Here is a 21,737-nt window from a genome sequence, read left to right as displayed (position 1 = left end):
AGCCAAACCAGACACCTGAGAAGCCCCGACTCAATGTGGTACCAAATTTCCCACTTGTATGAGGATTTTTTAATACTTTTCATACCCTGAAACAAAAGAGTACACATCTAACCGAAAACCCAGACAAGGAAAAAAAAAAAAAAAATCCAGAAAACACATTTTACTTCTCTGCTCTGAAACACTTTTAGGTGCCAAGATTCACAAAACCCAAAAACTGTTTTTATAAAGCACCTCTGCTCTCCTCACCTCCCACAAACCACGGATTTGAAACTGAAGTATCACCAAAGTCCAGCTGAGAACAGCAAAGGGATCCAATTTCAGTGAAGAAATGCACCACTGGTAAAACACAGGCCCTGTACCGGCACGTTCCGTGGGTGCTACAGAAGACAGAAAAGATGCTGGTGTGCCAAAACCAGACGTGGGACCCGTCAGGAGAGCAGCAGCTTCGGTGGCCGCAGCAGCTGAGCACACGGTACCCGGGGGAGGACGCATCAGGCGAATGAGTCCGACAAGGAGGAGAAGACACGAGAGCTGGCCGAAGGACAGGGGCTGCCGGGGAAAAAAGTGGCCGAAAAGCAAAGCCGGCGAAAGATTTGTGGATCGGGCTGAACACTGATCAGAGCAGCCTGAACCAAGTTAAGGAAAGAAGAGGCAAAAACATGGACTCTGGGAAAAGAATTATTTCTCCAAGGCATCTGGTGGTGAAGAGAAGAAAACTGCAGAAGTAGATACAGATAAGGGGAAGAAAGAGGTTTCTCTCCTCCAAAACAGAAGAGTTTGCACGTGAGGTTTTATCCAGCACCACCTCACCCAGCTGGCACTCCAGTTTTGGGACTTCTTTGTATTCTGTCCAGTTTCCTCCCAAGAAAAACAGCTGTGGGAGCGCTGGAAGCATACTTAAGCTATACGAGTTGTTTTACAAAGATCTATATACCAAGCTTTAATAATTTTTACAAGAAAGCAACACTTCATTAAATTTCTTATAAACTTCATGGCTTTCAGTAGAATACATTAATTGCACAAGAAACAACCTACAAAACTGGTTTTATTCTCAGGGCTGAGCTTGATCACGCCTCATCTACGAGACTGTCTTCTTGACAGTCTAAATAATGACAGACTTGAGCAATGACGACTGCCTCCAGGTAAAACAGCTTCCAATCAGTCGATCTTTGTTGCACCTACCCCATAATTTCAGATTCAGAATTGATTAAATTTTCTGAAAAAGCCAGTCATCTCACCGCCATGAAGCATGACCTCTCCAGCAGAACATTTCGAGTCAGAAGCCGGCCGCACTGCTCAGCCTGCTCAAGGTCATCCAGACAGTTTTTGGTAAATTTGGCTGTAGGACCTTTCCTCATTTCCAAAGACGGAAAAATGGAACAAGCTTTCCCTAGACAAAGACATTTATCACAAGTCATTCAGAAATAAATTTTCCTAATCCCTCGAGACATTTTCACTGTCCTTGCAAAGTTTGGAGGGACGCAAAACCAAGCCCCAAGCAGCTCAGCCCTCGAGTGCCCAGCAGCAGGAACACCACAGCTACCACTCCAGGCCCCTCATGGCAGCGACGCTGCTGGCCATTCTGCGGGGCACGCTTTTCGCAGCTTGCCGGTAGTCCTCTGGTTTTGCCTTCAAGAGAGTTACAATGTTTTGCAGCGTTCTCGATGGCTGAAGGCCAAGGGCATCCATCACGTTTATTAGATAATCTGTAAGATTAAGGATAAACATGTATTTGAACAGGCAACAGACACTGTGCAAATAAAAGTTATTTTTAGTCCTCCACGACGGCGAGAATCCTGTCACTGAACACACAGAGAACGGCGGTGTGCTCGGAACCGAACCGCGCCGACGGGCACATCTGGCTCCCCGCGCAGCGGCTCAGGCAACCGCCCGGGTAGTGCAGAGGGCAGAGACACGTTCTGCCACCCTCGGGGTGGTCAGTCACCGCGGCCACAGACAGCGGATCACAATCCCGCTCCGAAAGGCAAAGAGCTTGCAACGAAGCTGGGACGTTCTGCACAGGTGAACGGCTGTCGAGGCAGGAGGGAGTTCCAGCTCACTGGTTCAAAGCCAGTTGAGGAATTAAGGATGGCAGAGAGAATGCCCAGCAACCAGCCTCTAATCCACTGGTTTGTTTTTAAGCAATGTCAAAAAAAAAAAAAAAGAGATGATCATTCAGGCTGATTCACTGGCATTCGAGCGCAGGCAGCTGAGGAGGTATTTTTGAGCTTGGCCATAGGGAAGTCAGCATCCATGATTTACAGCAGAGAAAGGACTAATTGGTGTTCACAATAGTTGTCATGGTCTTGAGGTGACACTTTCATCAGCTTCAGGTAAGAAAAACCCATTTCCTCCCTATCCCACAGAAACACCTTCCCTAACACCATCCACCAGTCCCCCCTCAATCGCTCTGCAGGGCACGGGAGAAGGCAGAGATGAACAACGTGCCAACTGTCTCCCACTTTGCTGCTGAAAATTCCTCCATGTTGAAAGTAACTTTAGTCATCCAGCACCTTCGGAGCAGCAGGGCGGTGAGTTAACCGTGGCCAGGGAGCTGATCCTACAGGTTTTGTGGAAAAGGATGCTGGTCAAGCGCTCCACAACAACTTTTAGAAGGCCTTGAGCTGATCTTCCCTACTTCAGCTATCAAGTGAATGGAAGAAATCAGCCAGCTGCCCCCTCCATAATCCACTGGAGCAGCTCCCAACAGGCTTGGCACATGCTGCGAACCCCTTGTGTGGTACATGCTGCCCCAACGCAGCACTTGATGAGAAGGGAAGGAGCAGTGCCACGCTTGATTATGTACAGATCTTTCTTACTAAGACTGGTTTCTAAGGGAATCCTCTGAGTTCAGAAGGACTTTGACTTCCACAGCCAGAAACACAAAGCAGTGCAGAAGCAGGAGCACCTACCAGAACACCACCCTTCCCTCGAAGGGCGGTGTGACACAACGCTTTGCAAAAGAGCAGCTGTGAACCACTCCACCACGCCAGGTATCAGACCAACGTGCTCATGATTGAAGGAGAAACCCAGTAATGATGGAGGAGCCCGTGCGCCACGGCAACAGTTGCCAGGGCAGAGTGTGCACCGAGCTTACCGATGTCTGTGGCAAGCTGCTTCGTGGAATGCACCGTGAGCTCCGGTATCTGCAGGATGACCTCGCAGTACGTTTGCATCGTGGCTCTGGCGATGGAGCCCAGCCAGTAGTCTGCCATGTTGTCCAGCTCAGGTAATTCATCCCCTGGACAGAAAATTCTCGTTAGTGGCCAGCAGTCTCATTCATCTGTGTTTGCTGGGTTTCTAACAAAACATAAGTCATAAGTAGTTAACTGTTTCTTCAACAAGATATTAAGGTATTCATTAGGATTCAGAGTTTACCAGCTGGTTTTGGAGCAATCAAAGCAGTTACATATCCTCCCTGATACTATGCAACAGTGAAAGTAAGATCAAGTCCCAAAACACTTTACTTTCTTCTACTACTTCTACAGGTTAAGTCATTTCCAAAGGCTGACAAGCGATCAGGCTGGGATCAGGGATACTGCCTGGCATGTTCTGTAGCATTATCTTCCAGGACTAGTTTACAAACTACTGCAATGACAAGGATTCAAAGGTGGGTTTTTTTTTTTTTCCAAGCCCTAAAGGCATTCTGTGTTCAAAAGTCTTTTGAAAATTAACAAGCTATTAAAACGCAAATGCTTTAAGATGACAAAAAAATGTTAAAATCTAAACTAAAGAGCATGTTCTCAGAAGGTTCCAGGAAGACCATAAATACCAAGCTCTACACTTCCTTGACTGTCAGTGGAAATAAACACTGAGAAGAGATTAACCACAGCAAACCACGGTGCGCTGCCAATCTGCTGGGAAGACGCATTATGTAGCTGCTGCTGTGAACTGCAGCAGGATTAATGACACAACAGGTAAGGACAGCCACCTGAAGAAGAAACGTGAGCCAAACCTCAGCTTGCTGCAAGAAATCAAGCAACAACATGCAGAAAGAACTCGGTGCGTTCTTGGGAGAAAGTTCTGAAGAGGCAGCGGGGCTGTAGTGGTCTCAGACAGCAGCCACCCACAGCACCCACTGCTCCTCCCTCAGCACGGGGGTTTAATCATTGCACCTGATATCTCATCACTAAAGACTCAGGTGGCACTGGTAGTAGCAGTGGAGCTCTAATGATTTGTCAGCTGATGTGAATATAGGATGAAAAAAGAACTTAAATGAAGCAGTCAGCATTCCAGAACTGTGTCCCTACTGAGCAAGAACCTGACTATGGAGACTAGAACACATGGTTGGACCTTAAGGAAAGAAATACCCAAAGATGCAAAACCTGTCCAAAACCAGACAGACAGCAGACCAGTTTCTGACTGTGGGCTCCAAATCTTTGTCACAGACGGGCACATAGCATGTCACAGTAGTTTTTCCTGGATTTACACAGAAAAGAGACAGAGGAAAAAGTTGTTTACATGTAAACAGCATTACTAACCTGCTTGGGAACAAATAATCTGCTCCTGAAGAAAGGAGCTCAGGGGTTCCTCTTTTTCTAGCAAGAAGTTAAGGGGCTGTGGTTCTCAGCAAGGCCACGGAGGACTGCACATTTTATACCCCAAGTGATTAGTGTAAAATTAAGCTTACAGGACATCCCCCCAGATTTCAGTAGGGTCTGAAGCTGGACAGCTTCGTACCAGGCCAGTTCCCGGCAGCAGCTGCTGCAAGAATCTCATCTTAGATACTGTCTGGGGTAAGAACACACAGTGTGATCGCTGACACAGGGTTGCTTTCTTCAGCAGATGGGGACATTACACGAGAGGGTCGTCCAACCTAACAACTCACCACTCCTAAGCATGGGCACGAGCTTCCTCCTTGCCTGTGCCTCGCTGTGCACTCCTGCCAGCTGTGTTGCACAGCAGACCTCTTAGGAAGTTCATTTAAATCACTTTATTGATACGTTTTTGAGAGAAACTGGGCGAGAAAAAGAAAAAAGTGAACACTTTTCTGTGGGGTTAATGAATGGAAACTGCCCTGCTGTGGAGCCAGCAGGAAGGAGAGGGCAGGAGTGCAAAGCTGGAGCAGCACTCCCCCCTCAGCCCACACTGCACCGTGAGCTGTGCTCCAACGGGCAGCCTGATAAGGGGCAGAGCTGCAACAGCTTTTTGGGAACTGCCCCAGGTACCTCCTGTTCGCTCCCTGCACCTAAGATATTAAATACTGCTCCAACTCTGAAACAGAAATACTTCAGAACCTGCACCCAAACCACAGTTGTGATGAACACTAAACTTAAACAGACCAAGCTAAAGCCTCTGGTTTGAACAAAACTTTAAAAGTTTTACTTGTTATTGAGAGGCTCTTCCTGGGTACTACCAAGAGACTCTTGGAAGAAACAGCATGAGCAGACGATGGCAAATGGATCTCAACTATCTTTGTCACCGTAACACATCACATCCATGTAATGTCAGAACGTGAAAGCCTTCCCATAGGCACTTCAGGTCTTTGATGTCACTTTACCTTGTTCTGGGGGGTAGGGCAGTTTTCCAGCATGTAATGCCAGTTCCAAAGCAGAATCCTCTTGAGTGACAAACGGCTCAAGGTGGAGAGGAAGCGACATAATATATTGCCCAATCTAGAACAGAAGCAGAAACAGCTGAGTCACTGAACAAATGCGAAGCAAGTACTTTGCTAGAGAAAAAAAGTCAACTGCAGTCATCCACACCTGGAAGCAGAAAGCTGAGCTTGACAGCAAGTGACTAATCTACGTTTGCTCGGAAAGGAATTGGCTCTTGCTCATCTTTACACTTTGTACAAGAAATAATTTTTCGCAAGGTCAGAGAACCAGTCATTGAAAAAAATCATGTTAAGAAAAACCCATTCCGAGAACTGTTACTCCAAGCAAATCTTTGATCTCCGGAGTGTTCCTGGCAATTTGTTTTCTAGCGCAGAATCTAAGAGACTGAACCAAACACAACCACAGCAGACGAAACACAGATTCAAGCGACAACATAATCACGAATTACAGAAATGTATCACTCCCAAAGAGGGACCGTGCTGACAAATTCACATGCCTCAGCTACGTAACGTCAGGCGTACAACAAATACTGCGCTGTTTATAAAGCGAGTACCTGCTGCCACCGAGGCTCCTCCTCCTCGTTACGGAGCACGCTCATTAACGGCTTTTTCCTGAGCTCACATCACCTGCCTTTTCTTCTACACAGCACATATGTCACATCCATTTATTTCTAAACTCTAGGGTTTTTGTCTTCAATTTTACTGCACAACGCAGTGGCGTTCTTTCAAGACTCCCTAAGACAAAGCCTTGGCCCAGTCTTGGCCCATCTATCACTCAGCAGCAGGATCTGAGTCAGGATCAGGTAGATCTGAAAAGATACCTGAAAACAAATGCTCTGTATCTGAAATCCTCTGAAATTCCTCTTTGCCTTGGACAGGCAGAAACGTCCTTTGATTCCTCACAGAACCAAGTAACAATCACACAGATTTCAGTTTTAATTCCAGTTAAAGTGGCAGGGGAGCGTATTCAGCCTCTTCCCATGCATGTCTCTCCTCTTTTACTGGGAAGTTTTACCTGATACACTGTCCATGAGCTTTCTAAGCCTCCTAAGACTCTCAGATAGCTAAATTCAAACTACCCATGATAAAATTATCCCACAGCTTGACTACCCCTTTTTACACATTTCTATGTTTTTTTGTGAAGCTTTAAAAGCAGAGTATAACAGTTTGTAAGCCATACGCCAGAGGAAAACAAAACATTAAGAGCTTTTGGTTGCAGCCTGTCCTTGAAAAAATCCACTCCCTGTGTGATACACAGAATGGTAGTAACATAAAAAAATTGCTTATCACATTATTCTTTGTGTTCAGATAATAATAGCAGATAATACTAATATCTGAACTGCAAATCTGGCAGCGACTTGAAATGCCAACCAGGAGAATGGGAGAGGAATCCGCAAGCTGCTCGGCAGCACTGAGCTGCGGAGCGCCTGGTCGGGAGCAATGAACAGCTCACTCTCCTCTTCCCCTCAGACACCCCGCTGCCAGAAAGCTTTCATTGTTATTCCATCAGAAAGAGAAACCAGGGAGTCACATGGGGATTAGAAGGGTAAGAGCTCAAGACTTTTTTTTTAACTTCCTAGTGTGATTAAATCACTGCAATACACATTGCAGGAACTTCCAGGGTACACGGGCTGCATTATAAAGATATGCTCAGTATTCACCCCCACGAACAAAAACTGCCATTTCCCATCCCATTACGAAAGTCACCACCATAAACAGTGCAGTTCGACAGGGAAGAACCTCTCCCTGTGCTCCCAACTTTCTTTTGCTATTCCAGAATTTGACAGAGATTTCAGAAAAGCTACAAGGAATGGCACAGCTGACGAGGGCTGGACCACTGCGAGCATCTATCACCACCATATAACAGTACTAACAAATGCTGCGATTTTACAAAAAATAGAGGAAACACAGAATAGATTCCCCCAGCACTGGGCTTCCAGTCACTACCCATGTGTGCTCTTACATTGCTGATATATTCCAGAGGAGTCAGGCTGAAGTTTGGCAGGTCATCTGTCAGGGTCTCACCAATGCCTCCAGAGCTCCAACCCTGTAAGGCAAAACGCACAGAAAGAACCTGTGACCTTCTGGAGCGTGAAGTCCATCAGTATTCTAGGAAGGGGTCACCCAGCGACGCAAGCTGTGACTACCCAAGGACTTCTGGAAAGCAGAACATAGATGGTGAAAAAAAAAAACCTGCTTCCTTGTCCTCCCTCAGGCCCAAAACATGCACAGCCCTTTCCACACAGCTCCCTGTGGGAGCTCACGCCGGTTAGAAAAGCAACATGGCAAACAAACACAGCTGTCTGCTGTGGATGGAGGGAGGTAAACTTGGCCACTGACTGCAGCTCATGGGAGAAATGTGATAGCAGAGGGAAGCACTCTGAGAAGGAGGAAGATAAGCAACACTGAGCTGCACTCCAGCCCCAGGGGTCCCACAGGTAAACCCCCCCCCAGCTCAGCTCAGCTCGACGTACGCTTTACTCACCTCCATCTTTGGAACGAGTAAGAGTTGCTGTTTGATGCGAAGGAAGACGGAATCGAAAGCCAAGTGGTGTGCCAGCTGGTTGAGGCGGCTTAGGGCAGATCGAGACGAAGACAACAGGTTGTGGTTACTCGTACCTTTTTCCTAACACACACAGGTACAGAAAAACGTTTACATACAGAAGTCACTAAACTGATGGACGTTATGTTAACATTCTTAAAGAGGTCTTTACTAGCCCATCCTAACACAAGAGCCTTCCCCTGCAATGGCACAGCTCGTTTCCTTTGGGATGCCCTATTCCAACCAGTTATTCCAGACAGAAACTGTGCACTGCTCCCTGAAACGTGAAACAAAGAATCAGCATCGCATTCCAGCACAAACACAGGCTAGATACTGAGAAACTGGCAGAGAAGATGGCAAAACTGCCTCTTACTCAAAGGGCACTACTAACTGATTCCCTGCATGGAACTGAGCAGAAGTTTTACATGAAGGGCACCTATGGAACCGGTCTATTTAGCAAAGGTTTAAAGTCAAACATCTAACACCGAAGGCAGAGCTGCACAAGTTGCAGATAAATTAAGTGCAAAAGAAATCAAAACATTTGGAGGAAATAAGAGCCAGAACTCATAACCATGATTTCAATACCACACGTGACCAACGATGGCAAACACAACTCAGATCCACAAGAAGATAACTGGAGTCATTCAGGCCTGTTCGCAGACGCACGCATGAACGATCTCGCAGAGTGATATTTCAGAACAGATGTGGCAGCAGAGGAAAGTGGCAAAGAAAGTCTTGAGAAGCCATCACCTGGGCTGCCCAACTTGAGATGGCTCCAACACGACCTTCCCAATGCTTTCTGCGACAAAGCCTCCCTCACCTGAACTGATAAGGGCACGTTCACAAAGCACAGCCAGCATCTGGGGAGAGATGGAACGAGTCCAAACTTTCTGGGCTTGGACATTTAATCTCTCCACGGATCGGTGTCTCTGTGGAAGACTTGGAACACAGCCCATCAAAAGGCTGCAGCTCAGGATGAAAATTAATCAGGCTGTAGGGGGAAGGCAGGTCTCATCTACCAAACGTCGGCCCAACAGCACCCTGTGACAGAGGCAGGCTCTCCCTGGCACCAAAGCTACCTTTAGAGTGTAAAGCGTTTCCATAAGGCTGGCATACTCGGATGGATTCTCCTTCAGAAGATAATTGTATTCCTGCCAGGGATTCTTTACAGAGCTCTTCTTTTCGGCAGAACAGGTATCTTGAAAGCCAGAAAAACTACAAGGGCTGTAAGAGTCCGAGAGATACTTCCCAGCAGTGGACAAAATCCTGAAAACAAGTACACAAAAGTCACCAGCAAAATTCTCTGAAATCAGCACTGTTGTTCTCAAAGACCAACACTACCATCATGTCACTTCAAGGGAGAGAGTATTCCTTGGTGGCAGACACTAATTACAGCCAACTCCCACATCTACTGTGCCACTCAAGAACTGCAAAAACAATGAGATGAAAGAGAGAGGACTGTGTCTCAGAACATCCAGCAAACAGGGAACAACCCAGCCTCCTGCGTGCTGCGGGCTGCTGTGTCCCAGACGAAGCACGGGCGCCCAGGCCAGACGAAGGCGTTCCACCGCGGAGGCCGAACGCCCACTGCTCCCAGCGACAAAAGATGGACGTGCTGCCTGTGCCCGACGCTCCTCAGGTTACAAGGAATCGATCACTCGAGGCACACCTAGATTCACTTCAGCAAATGATTCATGCCCCGTGTCACAAGGCAGGTGAGAATCTTGCCAATTTGATCTGGCGGAAAATTCCTTCCTGACCCCAGTCTGGCAGTCCATCTGATGCCCAGCCAGGTGCCCAAGAGAAAGGATTCTTGTGACTGTCTCAGGGCACACGACTGAGTGGAACAGCCTGCGACCCGTCTGATGTTTCAAAAGATGGGGAGGGGCAGTGGGGGGAAAAAAATCACAGTGGCTCTGCCTTCCCCCCATGGCCTACACGACAAAAGCACCTTGGGGTTTGTTTCCTTCCCTATGTTGACAGGTCATGAATTAAGTTCAGCAATGCTTACCTGTTGGCCAGCTGCTGCTCGAAGTCTCCACACTGACGAAGGAGCTCACCACAGGTAGTAATTATCCTGGGAAAGAACAAGTCAAAGACACGTGATGTGAGATTTGAGGCAGATAATGCCAGACGCCCCGTCAGACAACCCATCTCGGACACGTGTCAAGTAATTATAAAATGCAATGACCAAACCATAGCCCACATCTGTCAAGAGTTAACCCGGCTACTAACTCTGCACCCATTTGATAATATACCAAATTTTTTTGCCCAACAGCCTCATCCAAGCTACTTCTTGTCATCATGGCTAAGGCCAGCTCAGTCCCATCGGGAAAAAATTCTAAGAGTTGCTGATATTTCAAGTGATATGACATCCAGTCTTGCTCCAGACAGGGTGAGGGGCCTGACAGCACTAACTGTGCCAGCAGCAACCTGAAACCCAGGCACTAACCCCAGCACTCTGAGTGGCACTGCAGCTCAGTGGGCACAGCCCTGCGGTCTGCACTAAGATCTTGTGTAAACTGAGCCCAAGCAATTCCCTTCCAACTTTGACAGAAAAATCAGTTCTGAGCCAGGCAAAAAAGTCCCCTTTACCGGACAGAGTTCTGGAATGCAGTCCAGTCCTCCTGGAAAAGGGAATCTGACAGGACATCATCCAGTTTACATTTCTTTCGTATAGACTGCAAGGCATTTGTAAAGTCAGACGTATACCTGTAACGGAAAATGGAGAAGAGGTAAGCACCAGCACAAGGGAGTAGGTTGGACAGCAGCGTAACTGCATGGCCTGCGATCTGCTCGTTCGGTTCTCTACAAGGGCCGAGTAAGAACCAGAAATAGTAAAAGGAGTTCAGAGGAGGCACTGTTGTTCCAGTCCAAACACATGGATGTGAAGAACTGATCAGCCACAGCCCGCTCAAGAAGACAGGGACAAACTCAGAGTAACAGATACTGCGTGGCCACTTCAATTTGTTGCATATGGGTTACCAGGAACTCTCCACTCCTGTAAGAAGGTATGAGTAAGAGATTTTTGTTACCACTGCACTAATCACATCTCCTAGGAAAGACCAGAAAAAGTTTATAAGGCTACTGCCACTCCAACATCACTTGGCCCTTACCCCAGTGACAACAATCTCATGAATTTGTTTTCTCAGCTACTCCCCAGATGAGTACATGGATAAAAAGGAGAACATTTTGTTCTCCACACACCCCCTTTTTTTTTTTTAAATAATGCCCATAAGCTGGAGGCGTGCACACTGCTATGTAATTGCCTATAAAGAAGGTGAGATCAGAGAAGTGTGTTTTCCTCTTCCCTCTTCCTCACAGGGCAGCGAGGTAACAGTTTGTGAGTCGCTCTTTCGATACCAGGAAAGAACAAGGGGGCAATCAGCCCTGGCACACCATTTAAGCAGGCTGTCACCAACACCTTAAGACAAGAACTTACAGTGAACCTCCCTCACCGGGGTGTCTCGCACCTACAGGTAGATTCTGAACGTGAGGTCGCTTGTCTCAGTAAGCAGACGTTTTGTCACGGAGTTCTACTTTCATCAACCTCTTTTGGTTTTGTCTTAATTTGTCTCGGGAAACATTTTACCCTCCAAAAGTATTTATTAAAAATGAAAATTCAGTCCAAGCAGAATAGAAAACAGCTGAGAAAAGTCTTCCATTTAGCTGTGAAAAGCTTCTTCTGCTTTTCCCCTCCGAAGCGGTCACTGCCTGGATGGAGTGGCAGGAGGGGACGGTTCGTATTATGGTTCTCAGCCACTTTCCACGCACTGCCAAGCCCTTGGCCGCAAACCGAACGCGTGCTGCGCCCGGGACAGGGGCAGCCTGACAGAAAGCCCCTTACTTGGCCAACAGAGCCCTCAGCGCCTTCAGCAGCCCGCACGCTCCCAGGCCGTCCGTGAGCTTAACGCAGCTGTCGACGGCTCCCGAAGCCAGGAGGAAGAGTTTGTTGACCGAATGGCTCAGCTCCTGGACACAGTCAATCACTTCCCAGTGCTCCTAAATGACAACAACGAAAGAGTTGAGCCTGACTCCTCTCTCAGCCAGTGTCCAGGCATCAACAACACCTTGTGCAACTCATAGTTCTCTCCGTGTCCTCCAACCCTGTGTCACACTTAGGGAGAGCAATGCTGGCCGCTTCCACCCTCCCGCACAGCGACGGCTAAATACAAGTCAGGCTGCCAGATCCCACCTTTACCAAGTCTTCAAGGGAAAACCGTTCTGCCAACAACAGAATCTTCTACAAAAAGGACTTCCTTCCTTCAGACCCTTTTAACAAATCCTATCGAACCTGAAGCAGGCTCTTGGTTGACAGCAATATTCTGGTAAAGTCTTTCTCCAGCAGATCCACACAGTGCTGGTTTACGGGGTGAAAGGAGGAGGAGGAAGGAGCTACCTCTGACCTGACAGTGCTGCTGAAATTAACTTTGGTTCTTAAACAAAATTTACTTCACAATATCAAAATACACTGCAAACAGGAAATATTATCAAAAAATTCGAGGAGGGAAGTGAGCAATAACTATGGCAAAGACTCTTGTATTTAGTAGAGGTTTCAAGCCTCCACCTGTGCAGCTGAACAAAGACTGCTACGTTACCAAGGGCACTGCGCTGATCTGAATGAGGAGATTTTCTTCTTCCAGGTCTCCATACTCAAGCTGATAGGGCTTGTATGGACCATACACCGCTTCCACCAGTTCCATCACTTTCACCAGGTTCTGCTCCTCTGCAAAGAATCAGATGTTTAGTCTACAAACAGATGAACGTGCCACTAAAAACCCTGTTTCAAGCAACATGCAGTAGTTCTTCAATTAGAGTCTGCTGCCTACACAGGCTTGGAATGTTGCCCAACAGCTTTAAGTCTCAACTACACAGATTGTTTTTTCATTTTTTTTTAAAAACAAGGTTGTTATCTCTACCTGCTTCCTAAAACCAAGATGGTCTACCTCAACAAGTGCCTCAAGAAAATTATCACTCACTGCTCCAAAACAGCCTGGGTGACAAAAACCTATTAAACATTTCAACCTACAGTAGAAGGAAGGCATTGAAACCATTTGAGAAGCGAAACACATGACTCCCACAACTTAAAACAGGGACTGTCCTCATTTATCAGAAAGCCTGGTTCATGCTGAAAACAACTGACTCTAACTCAATTCACTTAGCACTACCACTTCATGGTGTTCATCGACCAGAGCTGAACGTGAACCATGAACTTCGCGTTTCAGTGCCATTCTGCTGAGCAAGGACCTGCAAACCCAAACAAAAACCAGGTCTGAAGGATTATTTCTCAAATCAGAACTGGACACTATGTTATGGTGAAGTTTTGCCAAATGCAAACTAGCAGCAAACCAGAATTACTTTGAATCTTGGATATTAGAAAAAGCTTTTATGCCCTAAGACAAGTAACGGAGCAGGTTGTCCAAAGTCTGTGCTATCCCCATGCTTGGACATTTCCAAGATCAGACAGGGCAATACCCTGAGTAACATGGTCTGAACTCATAGTGAACCTTGCTTGGAGCAGGAGGTTGGACTAGATCATCTCCTGAGGTCCCTTCCAACCTGAATTATCCTATGAATCATAACTGACCCCTCCCCTCACACATGTGTAGGAACTGGTTTGACCCTGTTCTGCTGAGTCACCTGGCCTTTCCATTCTTGAGATATTTCTATTCCCAAACAATCTCACCCCACAGCAAAAGAGATGGAAATAAAGAACTTTCAGGTTGTTTTAAACACGCCCAGATAACAGTTCACAGCTGTCTTCCTACTCCATCATCTTCCAGAATTTTACATCAGGTTTTTTTGACAAAGTTACGGAACACAAATTAAGCGAAGGACAAGAGTACGCAATCGCAAAGACAGCAAAACCAGACACAACGACACCCGTGCTCCCTGAAATTGCCCAGTAATCATAATTTACACGATCGAGTAAGAATCTGGGTTTACATAGCTCAAGACAATGTTATGAGGAACCAAACACAGGAAACACAGCATTCAGAATGCTCCATTAGCTTTAATTTAGGATTTTCCCATCTCTGGTCTTTGAAGGGGCCCTACCAGCTCAATAAAGGACTATAAATAGCCAACAGTTCAAGTCAGGCAGAAACCTATGTAAACACAGCACCGCACTACTTTGTGGTTTGTGGGAATTATTCATCAAGTCATGACCGAACTGAGATGACAAACATCTCAGGGTAAGGAAAGCACAGGTTAGATTCTGAATCAAACATCAAGGATGCTGCCAGGGAATAAAACACCAATGGTTCAGGAAGAATATTTGGCCGTCCATTTTCACTTGATTAAAACATAAGCCAGTAGCAACAGAAAAACTACAAAATAAAAATTAAGAATCCAAGGGATGCAACTTTCCAGCAGGTTTTCTTTTGTTTAGTAAGGTGTGACTTAATGCCAGGAAGCTCCTTGGCTTTCATGCTTTGTGATCTTTCGCAACGGGTTTCAGACAGCTTCCCTAGAGACATTTCCTCATCCGCTAGACAGAAGAAACACTAATGCTTGTAAACGGAAAAGTGCTAAATATTATTTACCCAAGAGAGCAAGCATGCTCAGCACAGGCCTGCTTCAGTAAACTCCTGCAGTACTGTGTCAACATCTGCAGTGTCAGATACACACACACACACACAAAGGTGCAAATGCTGTGTAACTGGTCAGTATTGTAGGAGACATAATCCCACGTAAAACTAAACAAAATCCCACAATGGAACTGTACAAAGGAGCTGACAGAACAGAATGACAAAGCTCAGGGCAAGAGCCTTACTCAGGTTTGGCAGCATTGCTACTTCCAGCCCTCTTGCAAAGTGGACGGTGGCATCGTAGAGCTCCAGCAGCTTACTCAGCTTGGTTTCTTGGCCTGTTCTCTCCATGGCAGTGCTGAGGCAGACAGGGATGGAAGGCACCAACGCTCCCAGAGTTTGAATCAACAGTACAGTCACCACTTCATGAGGGTTCTTGAAAACCTGCAGCAACAGAAAAGCTACTAGCAAAAGCACGTTACCTCTGAGGAACACGACAGGCAGCAGAGAGCAGCACACAGCTTCCAGAGAGAGCCCCAACACGTACGAACCACGCGTGGCTGTGTCAGCAAAGGCAGGCTGTCCCCCTCCAAACTGAGCAGGTCCTGTCTGTCCCGGCACTGACACCTTCTTCAGCCTCCCCGAACACGCGCTGCTGCCCTGCCAGCAGAAGCAGCACTGCTTCCCAGGGGCAACCATGCCCACTGCACCCTCCCTTCTGCCCTTGCACAGAGACCCGGGCTCCGGAAACAGAGGGACAGAAGAGGCAGAACAGACGGGTTTGCAAATGCTGCCAGCAGAGAGGCAGGCTGCTGCAAACGGGGAGTAAAGAGCTGGGAGAGGAAGCAGCAGCGGCCCGACCTGGACTTTTTCACACCCAGCGTCTGTTTCTTTCTATTAAAGAATATAAAATTACATATTGGTGAGAGAGCGTGATATATAGATCACGAAGATGACATTTTTTGCACTAACAGATCACAGGTTCCTCAGATGACCCGAGCTCCCAATCGAAAGGGAACACAAAATAACTCGAAAAACCTCACAAGAGGTAAAAAACCCACAAGAGGTCTGCTATGACTGCAAGAACCTCACTGGCCTAGCACACAGCACAGGCTGATTACAAAAGTCTGGGTCAATTCTCATTATACCGTTGAAACCGTGCTTGGAATACAGCAACCAAGAAACTAGAAGGAAGGTACAGGTCCAAAACTGAACTCGGCAGAACACGGGCTCCGTAATAATTCGAAAAACCGCCTGGCAGAAAAGGGCACTTGAAATCGGAGCACTCAGTTTACACAGGTGTGTTGGGAAAAAACATATGTATCAGTAAAACGTGAAGAAACAGTACAGTATCATGAGCCAAACTACTGGTCAGATAGGCAGCAGTGTCGCTGGAAAGGCTGTAATCAGCTGAGAACTTCTATTTACGTGCATCACCCTCAACTCCACTAGCACGAAATGCGTTACAGCCTTTTACTGTGAGTTTTTTGTCAGCTATCATCGCTCGTTTGCTTTGAAAGCTGGGACCACCACAAGCCTCCTGCAGCAAGGTCGCCATGGATACCGAGTAGCATGAAAAAGGTCCAAGAATTCTTCAGAAAGCAGAAGCAACGCAGGCGACTGAGTGACACGAGCTTTGTCCCATGTGCCGTTTCTCTCTCGCTATCTCCAGTTCAAAGAGTATTTGCTAAAATGCAAGCTGACATCTGACCTGTAATTCACATCGAATCATTAGGCAGAAAAAATACATTTCAAGGAAACACTGAGCTCCTTTGCAGTACAGCCTGCCACTTGCACCGGGCTTCTTAACATGAAGATAAGAATCTCTTACCCTTCATGGATGAAAAACTCTTACCGGCTCAATAATATGAACTTATTTCTTCATTTCAGTAAAGGACAATAACTTTTTTTGGATCCTGCATTACTGCTGGCAGGAAAAACAAGCATACAGACTCCAAGGGGTGATAGCAGAAGCCCTCGGTATCTTACACAGAGTGACACGGATCAGCCCAACGTGACCTTGAGGGCCTCCTGCAGGCCAAGCGATAAAGCAACTCAGGCATTTCAAATGTCTTGCAACAGAACACATTTGCAACACCAACAAATTAGATTTAGCTTAAGATACAGATGAAAGCGATAGAGCAGCTTTAATGTCAATAACACAGCAACCTTGCTGTTGGTAGAACACCAAAAATCAAGCCTTGTCTGCCAGAGCTGGACAAGAAACAGGAAGTGGGTTGCAGGACCTGTCTGGCATTGATAAGGCACAGAGCACGGCTCAGAGCGAGCCTCGATGAACTGTTCCGAGCTTCGTGAGAACGAAGAGCGCGTGCTCAATCCCATCCTCTCCCACACCCCGCACTGGTACCAGGTGGTCACTGTACCTGTGCTGCCCACTGCAGCTGTGAGTGCCAGGTCCCAAGGAGCGTGTCATACAGTTCAGTCAACTGGCGATCTAAGCTTAAGTCGCTTTGGCAAAGATCCTGCCACACTGCCACCAGCTGCACCTGCAGGGGTAGTAAGAGCCATTCTAAGAGGAGAACTGAGAGCCCACAGATGTAACTTCTGTTATTCCCAAGCAAGAACCTCCCATGCAAAGGACTTTTGCTAAAGCACAATGCCCACCCTTGCTCCTCTCTCCAGATTTCAGCATAACGCTTTTCTATAATTCAGCACCACAGAAGGAAGTGACTTTCAGCATGAAGCTAGAGGCTTCAGTTGATTCAAAGATTTAATTAACATTGGTATTTTACTCATAAAATGAGACTGTTAACTGATACCCCCACATAATAGTTGAAATATTTGGCAAGCCCCTGCCTTGAACTTAATCCTCAAAAGTCACAGTCATGAGAGAACTTTTGAGGATCAGGTTATGGCTACGGAACTGTCTGGAATTCCAACTTTTAATCTTACCTGAAAAGAGTTTACAGAAGTCAGAAACTGGCAAGTCGCAGCAATGAAGCTATTGCTGACATAGCCACATCCCAAAAAAGCAAAGCAAAACTGTAAGGCACAGAGAACGCGAGCAGAGCGCACCTATCCCACGTCTAGTGCAGCAAGGAACACGGAGCCCTGAGGGGAGAATTGCTCCTGAAACACGGGGAGTCAGCAAAGCTGCTAAGAGCCAGAAAGAGAAGACAGGGAAGGAAACATGGGAAAGGACAGGTTCCATCCTCCTTCCAACAGGAGAGGTAAAATCCGTGATGTAGCAGCTCCCCCTACGGTCCAGGCCAAGCAAGAATGCAAATGTTTACTCCACCACATTCAAATATTATCAAAACGCTTACCTTGTGACATTTATAATAGTAAGCAAGAAGCTGAGGCATCCGATCAATTTCAGTGAAGACTTTAACAAAGGTTTTTGCCTGATCTAAACAAAAGGGAATAACAGGCAGTTAACGGTCAGCCTCAAAGCCGAGGGCGAGACGTCACCGAACCGAGCAGCAGAATTCGGCTTTCAAGGGAGCACGTGCAAGAGCCGATGCAGAGAGACACTTGCACCTTTCATTTGCGCATCTTCTGAGTAGGAGCACAACTGCCCCAAGCCCACACTCAAACAAGAACAGGCAGCAGACACGAGGAATGAATTTAACTTCTTAAATTTAACTTCTGACCCGCAAAGAGATCTAGTATTAAAGACAGGCAAAACCAGAGCATTTCCTAGAAGGAAATCATTATTTTCCAGAAACAAGCCACTATTTACAAAACTAGAACACACCCCACAAAGCCCTCAGCTTCCCAGCTGACACCGAAGCCAGCTGCCTCCAGACTGCACCGTTAGCTCTCACGCACAGCTTTGAGAGCCAAGGTCCTCAAAAGTCTGTTTGTGCTGCGAGGGGGACGACAATCGTTCTGTCCACAAAACACATTTGATGTTGGAGAAACTGGTAATGAGGCTTTGTTTTTCAAACAGGACCCAGAGGGCAGAGAAACTAGAACACGAAGTAACTTGAAGTGCTCTTCAGCTGCAGGAGTCACTGAATACCAACTCTCTGGGGATCTGCCTAAGAACTTGTATTACATTTGTAGGAGCTGAACTTTAGGAAAAAACAGGACTTCACAGTAAACACAGAAACTCTCCTCAATGGGAAAAAAGCCCATGTCTCCGCACGCCCAGAAGAGGTTTTGAAAGAGAAATCCAACAGTGATTGAAGTGAATTATTCCAAACAGTATGCCCAAGCAAAGGACCTCATTCCAGCAGACCTGCTGCCAGCAGCTTTCTCCCACCGTTATATTTTCTTTGGTGGAGTACTCACAGAGCATGTGAATACTCAATTTACTTTCATCCTAAGCAGAGAAAACATTGCAAAGTGTCATCCTTTCTCTTGAATTTGTTTGTAAAGGACAATGCACTGCAGCAGCAGGAAAAAGGCGTGGGATCTACTGTGAAGGTGATCCAAAAAAAGAAGGGGCTGTGCAAAGAAGGACAGCCAGCAGAGGAATGGGAGAGAGAAGAGAGGTCTATGTGAAGCATTAAGCACATCTGTTGGAAGCACAGCACACCGAGCATCTTCCCTCCTCTGCTGCCTCCAGCCGCCTGCGGTCACGCACTGCTGCGCTTCACGCAGGCAGGAAATCCAGAGAGCGCTGTGCAGCACCAGCACCACGGCTCCAGATCCGCACTGGGACCTCACGGTGCACGCGGATGAGAAGCAACGACCAGAACAGGTATCCTTCAGAAGTGCTGTGACAGCAGGAGAGGGAAGGAGGAGCATAAAGAGCAGTCTGAAAAGTCAAATCTTCTACAGGAGATTATAAAAACTTTTACAAGGTTGTAAGGAGGCAGAATGTTTCCAAACAGATCTCCTTATGATTGCAACACCAAGCTGTAACAGAAATGCCCAGCAGCACTCTGGTAATGCAAACTCAGAGGCCTTCTGCTTACTGGAGCAGCACTTCCCATTTGAAGAGCATCCACGCACAACTGAACTACGACAGCAGGGCAGCCCAGCCTCAGCACCTCCACTTCGCTGTCCAGTGGGGCCTGTAAAACCAGCTTACGTTTTCCTTATTTCCTGTAGCGGCCACGGGTGCACCAGACCGTAGGAGAATCAAAGATGCACAGGACCCCAGGCAGCTGCAGAGCATCCAGCTCCAGAAGCAAAGGCACGGAACCCAGTGCCCCGAGCCTCCAGGACACAAACTCCCCGCTCAAACCACATTTTACTTTTTAAAGAAAATACACGATATCAAACGACACCGAGACTTACTGACCTACAGCCTGGGAGTTAAACGCAGCGACAATCTGAGGGCTGGCCATGGCCTCCAGCCGGTTCTTCAGAGCCTCCAGGTGCACGCACTTCTCGGAGTAATCCGGCGTATCCACCAGCATCGCCAGGCTGCTCTGCATACTTGTTAGCTTGGCCGAAATCACGGACACGTCCTGCCCCCAGGGAGAGGCACCCCAGTTACTGAACATGACCTCGGAAAGCACTGGTACCAGTTTCACAACGAGCCTTTACAAACAGGTGCATGTTTTAAAGTCGCTTTGGAAAGCTCTTTTCAAACACAGCTCCGTGGGACAGCTGAAGAATAACGGGGCACCCACCTGTGTTTTGAGAGTCTCCTCAATGTCTGCGCTTAACGTGCTCCACTTGTCTGCTTCCTGAAGCGACTCGGCAGCCAACTGCATTCGAGATTTCACTTGGTCAATCTCTACCAGGACCTGAAGGAAAAAGAAAAAATGATGCTGCCCACTGAAACAAGAGGTGGGTGCCACAGGTACTAACGTTATGGGAGTTATTGTTGGTTTGGATTTTAAAGATCAGGTGAAACAATCACCTGATACAAGGAGGAAGGTGCTGGCTGAAAGAGTCAGAGATGTTAAACCAACTTCCAAAGTCAAACAACAAAAGGTTCGTTTGAGTTCTGGATTTGTACAACCTGCATTGACTGAGCTGTGTCTTCCTCGAATTTCTTGATGTCTTCTTTAACAAGGATCATTTGCTCCTTCAGGAATGTTGCCTCCTGTTTCAAGACTTCCACTTCCCGGAGGACTCTGGGCATGTTCTGGAGCGCCTGATGGCTTGTTTCTACAGAAACAGCAAGCGGCACAGTAAGGAGGGCCTGAGAACCCGCGCGGGGAAGAGGAGCTTTCCAGAAATCTTATATAATCCTCAAAACTTGAAAAACCCAAACCAAACAACAAAGCAAAGCACCGAACAACCAAACTTTAGTTATATCTTCGAAATTTACATATCTGCTTTATCAGAGAACCGTGGAATCGTTTAGGTTGACCTAAAGATCATCGGACCTTTAAGATCACCACAGTCCCCGCCAGCCCGTGCCCCCAGCACCACCAGCCCGTGCCCCAGCACCGCTAACCTGTGCCACCAGCACCGCCAGCCCGTGCCCCAGCACCGCCAGCCCGTGCCCCCAGCACCGCTAGCCCGTGCCCCCAGCACCGCTAGCCCGTGCCCCCAGCACCGCTAACCTGTGCCACCAGCACCGCCAGCCCGTGCCCCAGCACCGCCAGCCCGTGCCCCCAGTACCGCCAGTCCGTGCCCCCAGCACCGCCAGTCCGTGCCCCCAGCACCGCCAGCCCGTGCCCCCAGCACCGCCAGTCCGTGCCCCCAGCACCGCTAACCTGTGCCACCAGCACCGCCAGCCCGTGCCCCAGCACCGCCAGCCCGTGCCCCCAGTACCGCTAGCCCGTGCCCCAGCACCACCAGCCCGTGCCCCAGCACCGCCAGCAGCCCCGGCCCGGCCCGTTCACGGCCGCCCCCGCCGCACCTTCCACGGCGTTGTTGACCTCCTGGATGAAGAGCTGCAGCTTCATCACCAGCGTGGCGGCGTGCGCGTCCACCTTCCCGGGCGCCTCCTGCTGCACGGCGCGGAACGCCGCGTTCACCCAGCTCTTCACCTCGAAGTCCTCCGACAGGAACCGCGAGAAATCCATCGCGGCGGCCCCGCAGCCGGCCGGAAACGCGCCGCCGGGCCCCTGCCGGCCACCGTACCCGCTGCGCCCGCCGCGCGGGGGGCGTTCCCGGGCGGGGCGGGGCCCGCGGCACCGAGGCCCCGCCCCCTCCTCCGGGGCGGCGGCCGCGGCTTCAGCGCGGGGAGAAAAACGAGTCCCCGGTGCCGGCACGGGGCGAACCGGCACCGAAA

The 21,737-nt window shown here is 48.1% G+C and overlaps 1 protein-coding gene across 1 annotated transcript; it reads right to left on the bottom strand.

The window, feature by feature from the left end:
- Positions 1 to 172: 172 nt before the first annotated feature.
- On the bottom strand, positions 173 to 21,545 carry COG7 (component of oligomeric golgi complex 7). Its single transcript, XM_086621914.1, has 17 exons — positions 21,363 to 21,545; positions 20,514 to 20,662; positions 20,179 to 20,295; positions 19,845 to 20,013; positions 17,917 to 17,999; positions 17,014 to 17,136; positions 14,875 to 15,073; positions 12,698 to 12,825; positions 11,947 to 12,101; positions 10,695 to 10,811; positions 10,111 to 10,176; positions 9,179 to 9,365; positions 8,043 to 8,183; positions 7,521 to 7,604; positions 5,501 to 5,615; positions 3,098 to 3,241; positions 173 to 1,706 (listed from the first exon to the last, which is right to left on the bottom strand). The coding sequence occupies exons 1-17, from the start codon at positions 21,526 to 21,528 to the stop codon at positions 1,540 to 1,542; spliced, it is 2,310 nt and encodes a 769-aa protein (XP_086478040.1). The 5' UTR covers positions 21,529 to 21,545; the 3' UTR covers positions 173 to 1,539.
- Positions 21,546 to 21,737: the final 192 nt, after the last annotated feature.

The sequence above is a fragment of the Tauraco erythrolophus genome, chromosome 17, assembly GCF_009769465.1.
Source record: "Tauraco erythrolophus isolate bTauEry1 chromosome 17, bTauEry1.pri, whole genome shotgun sequence".
Lineage (NCBI taxonomy): Eukaryota > Metazoa > Chordata > Aves > Musophagiformes > Musophagidae > Tauraco > Tauraco erythrolophus.
This window is presented reverse-complemented; position numbering and strand designations above follow the sequence as displayed.

Coding starts and splice junctions, on each gene's coding strand:
- COG7 (XM_086621914.1), bottom strand. CDS start 21,528: ATGGATTTCTCGCGGTTCCTGTCGGAGGACTTCGAGGTGAAGAGCTGG. Junction 17,137..17,916: donor ACTATTATAAATGTCACAAG/GTAAGCGTTTTG, acceptor CTACCCCTGCAG/GTGCAGCTGGTGGCAGTGTG. Junction 10,177..10,694: donor GCATTCCAGAACTCTGTCCG/GTAAAGGGGACT, acceptor GTTCTTTCCCAG/GATAATTACTACCTGTGGTG.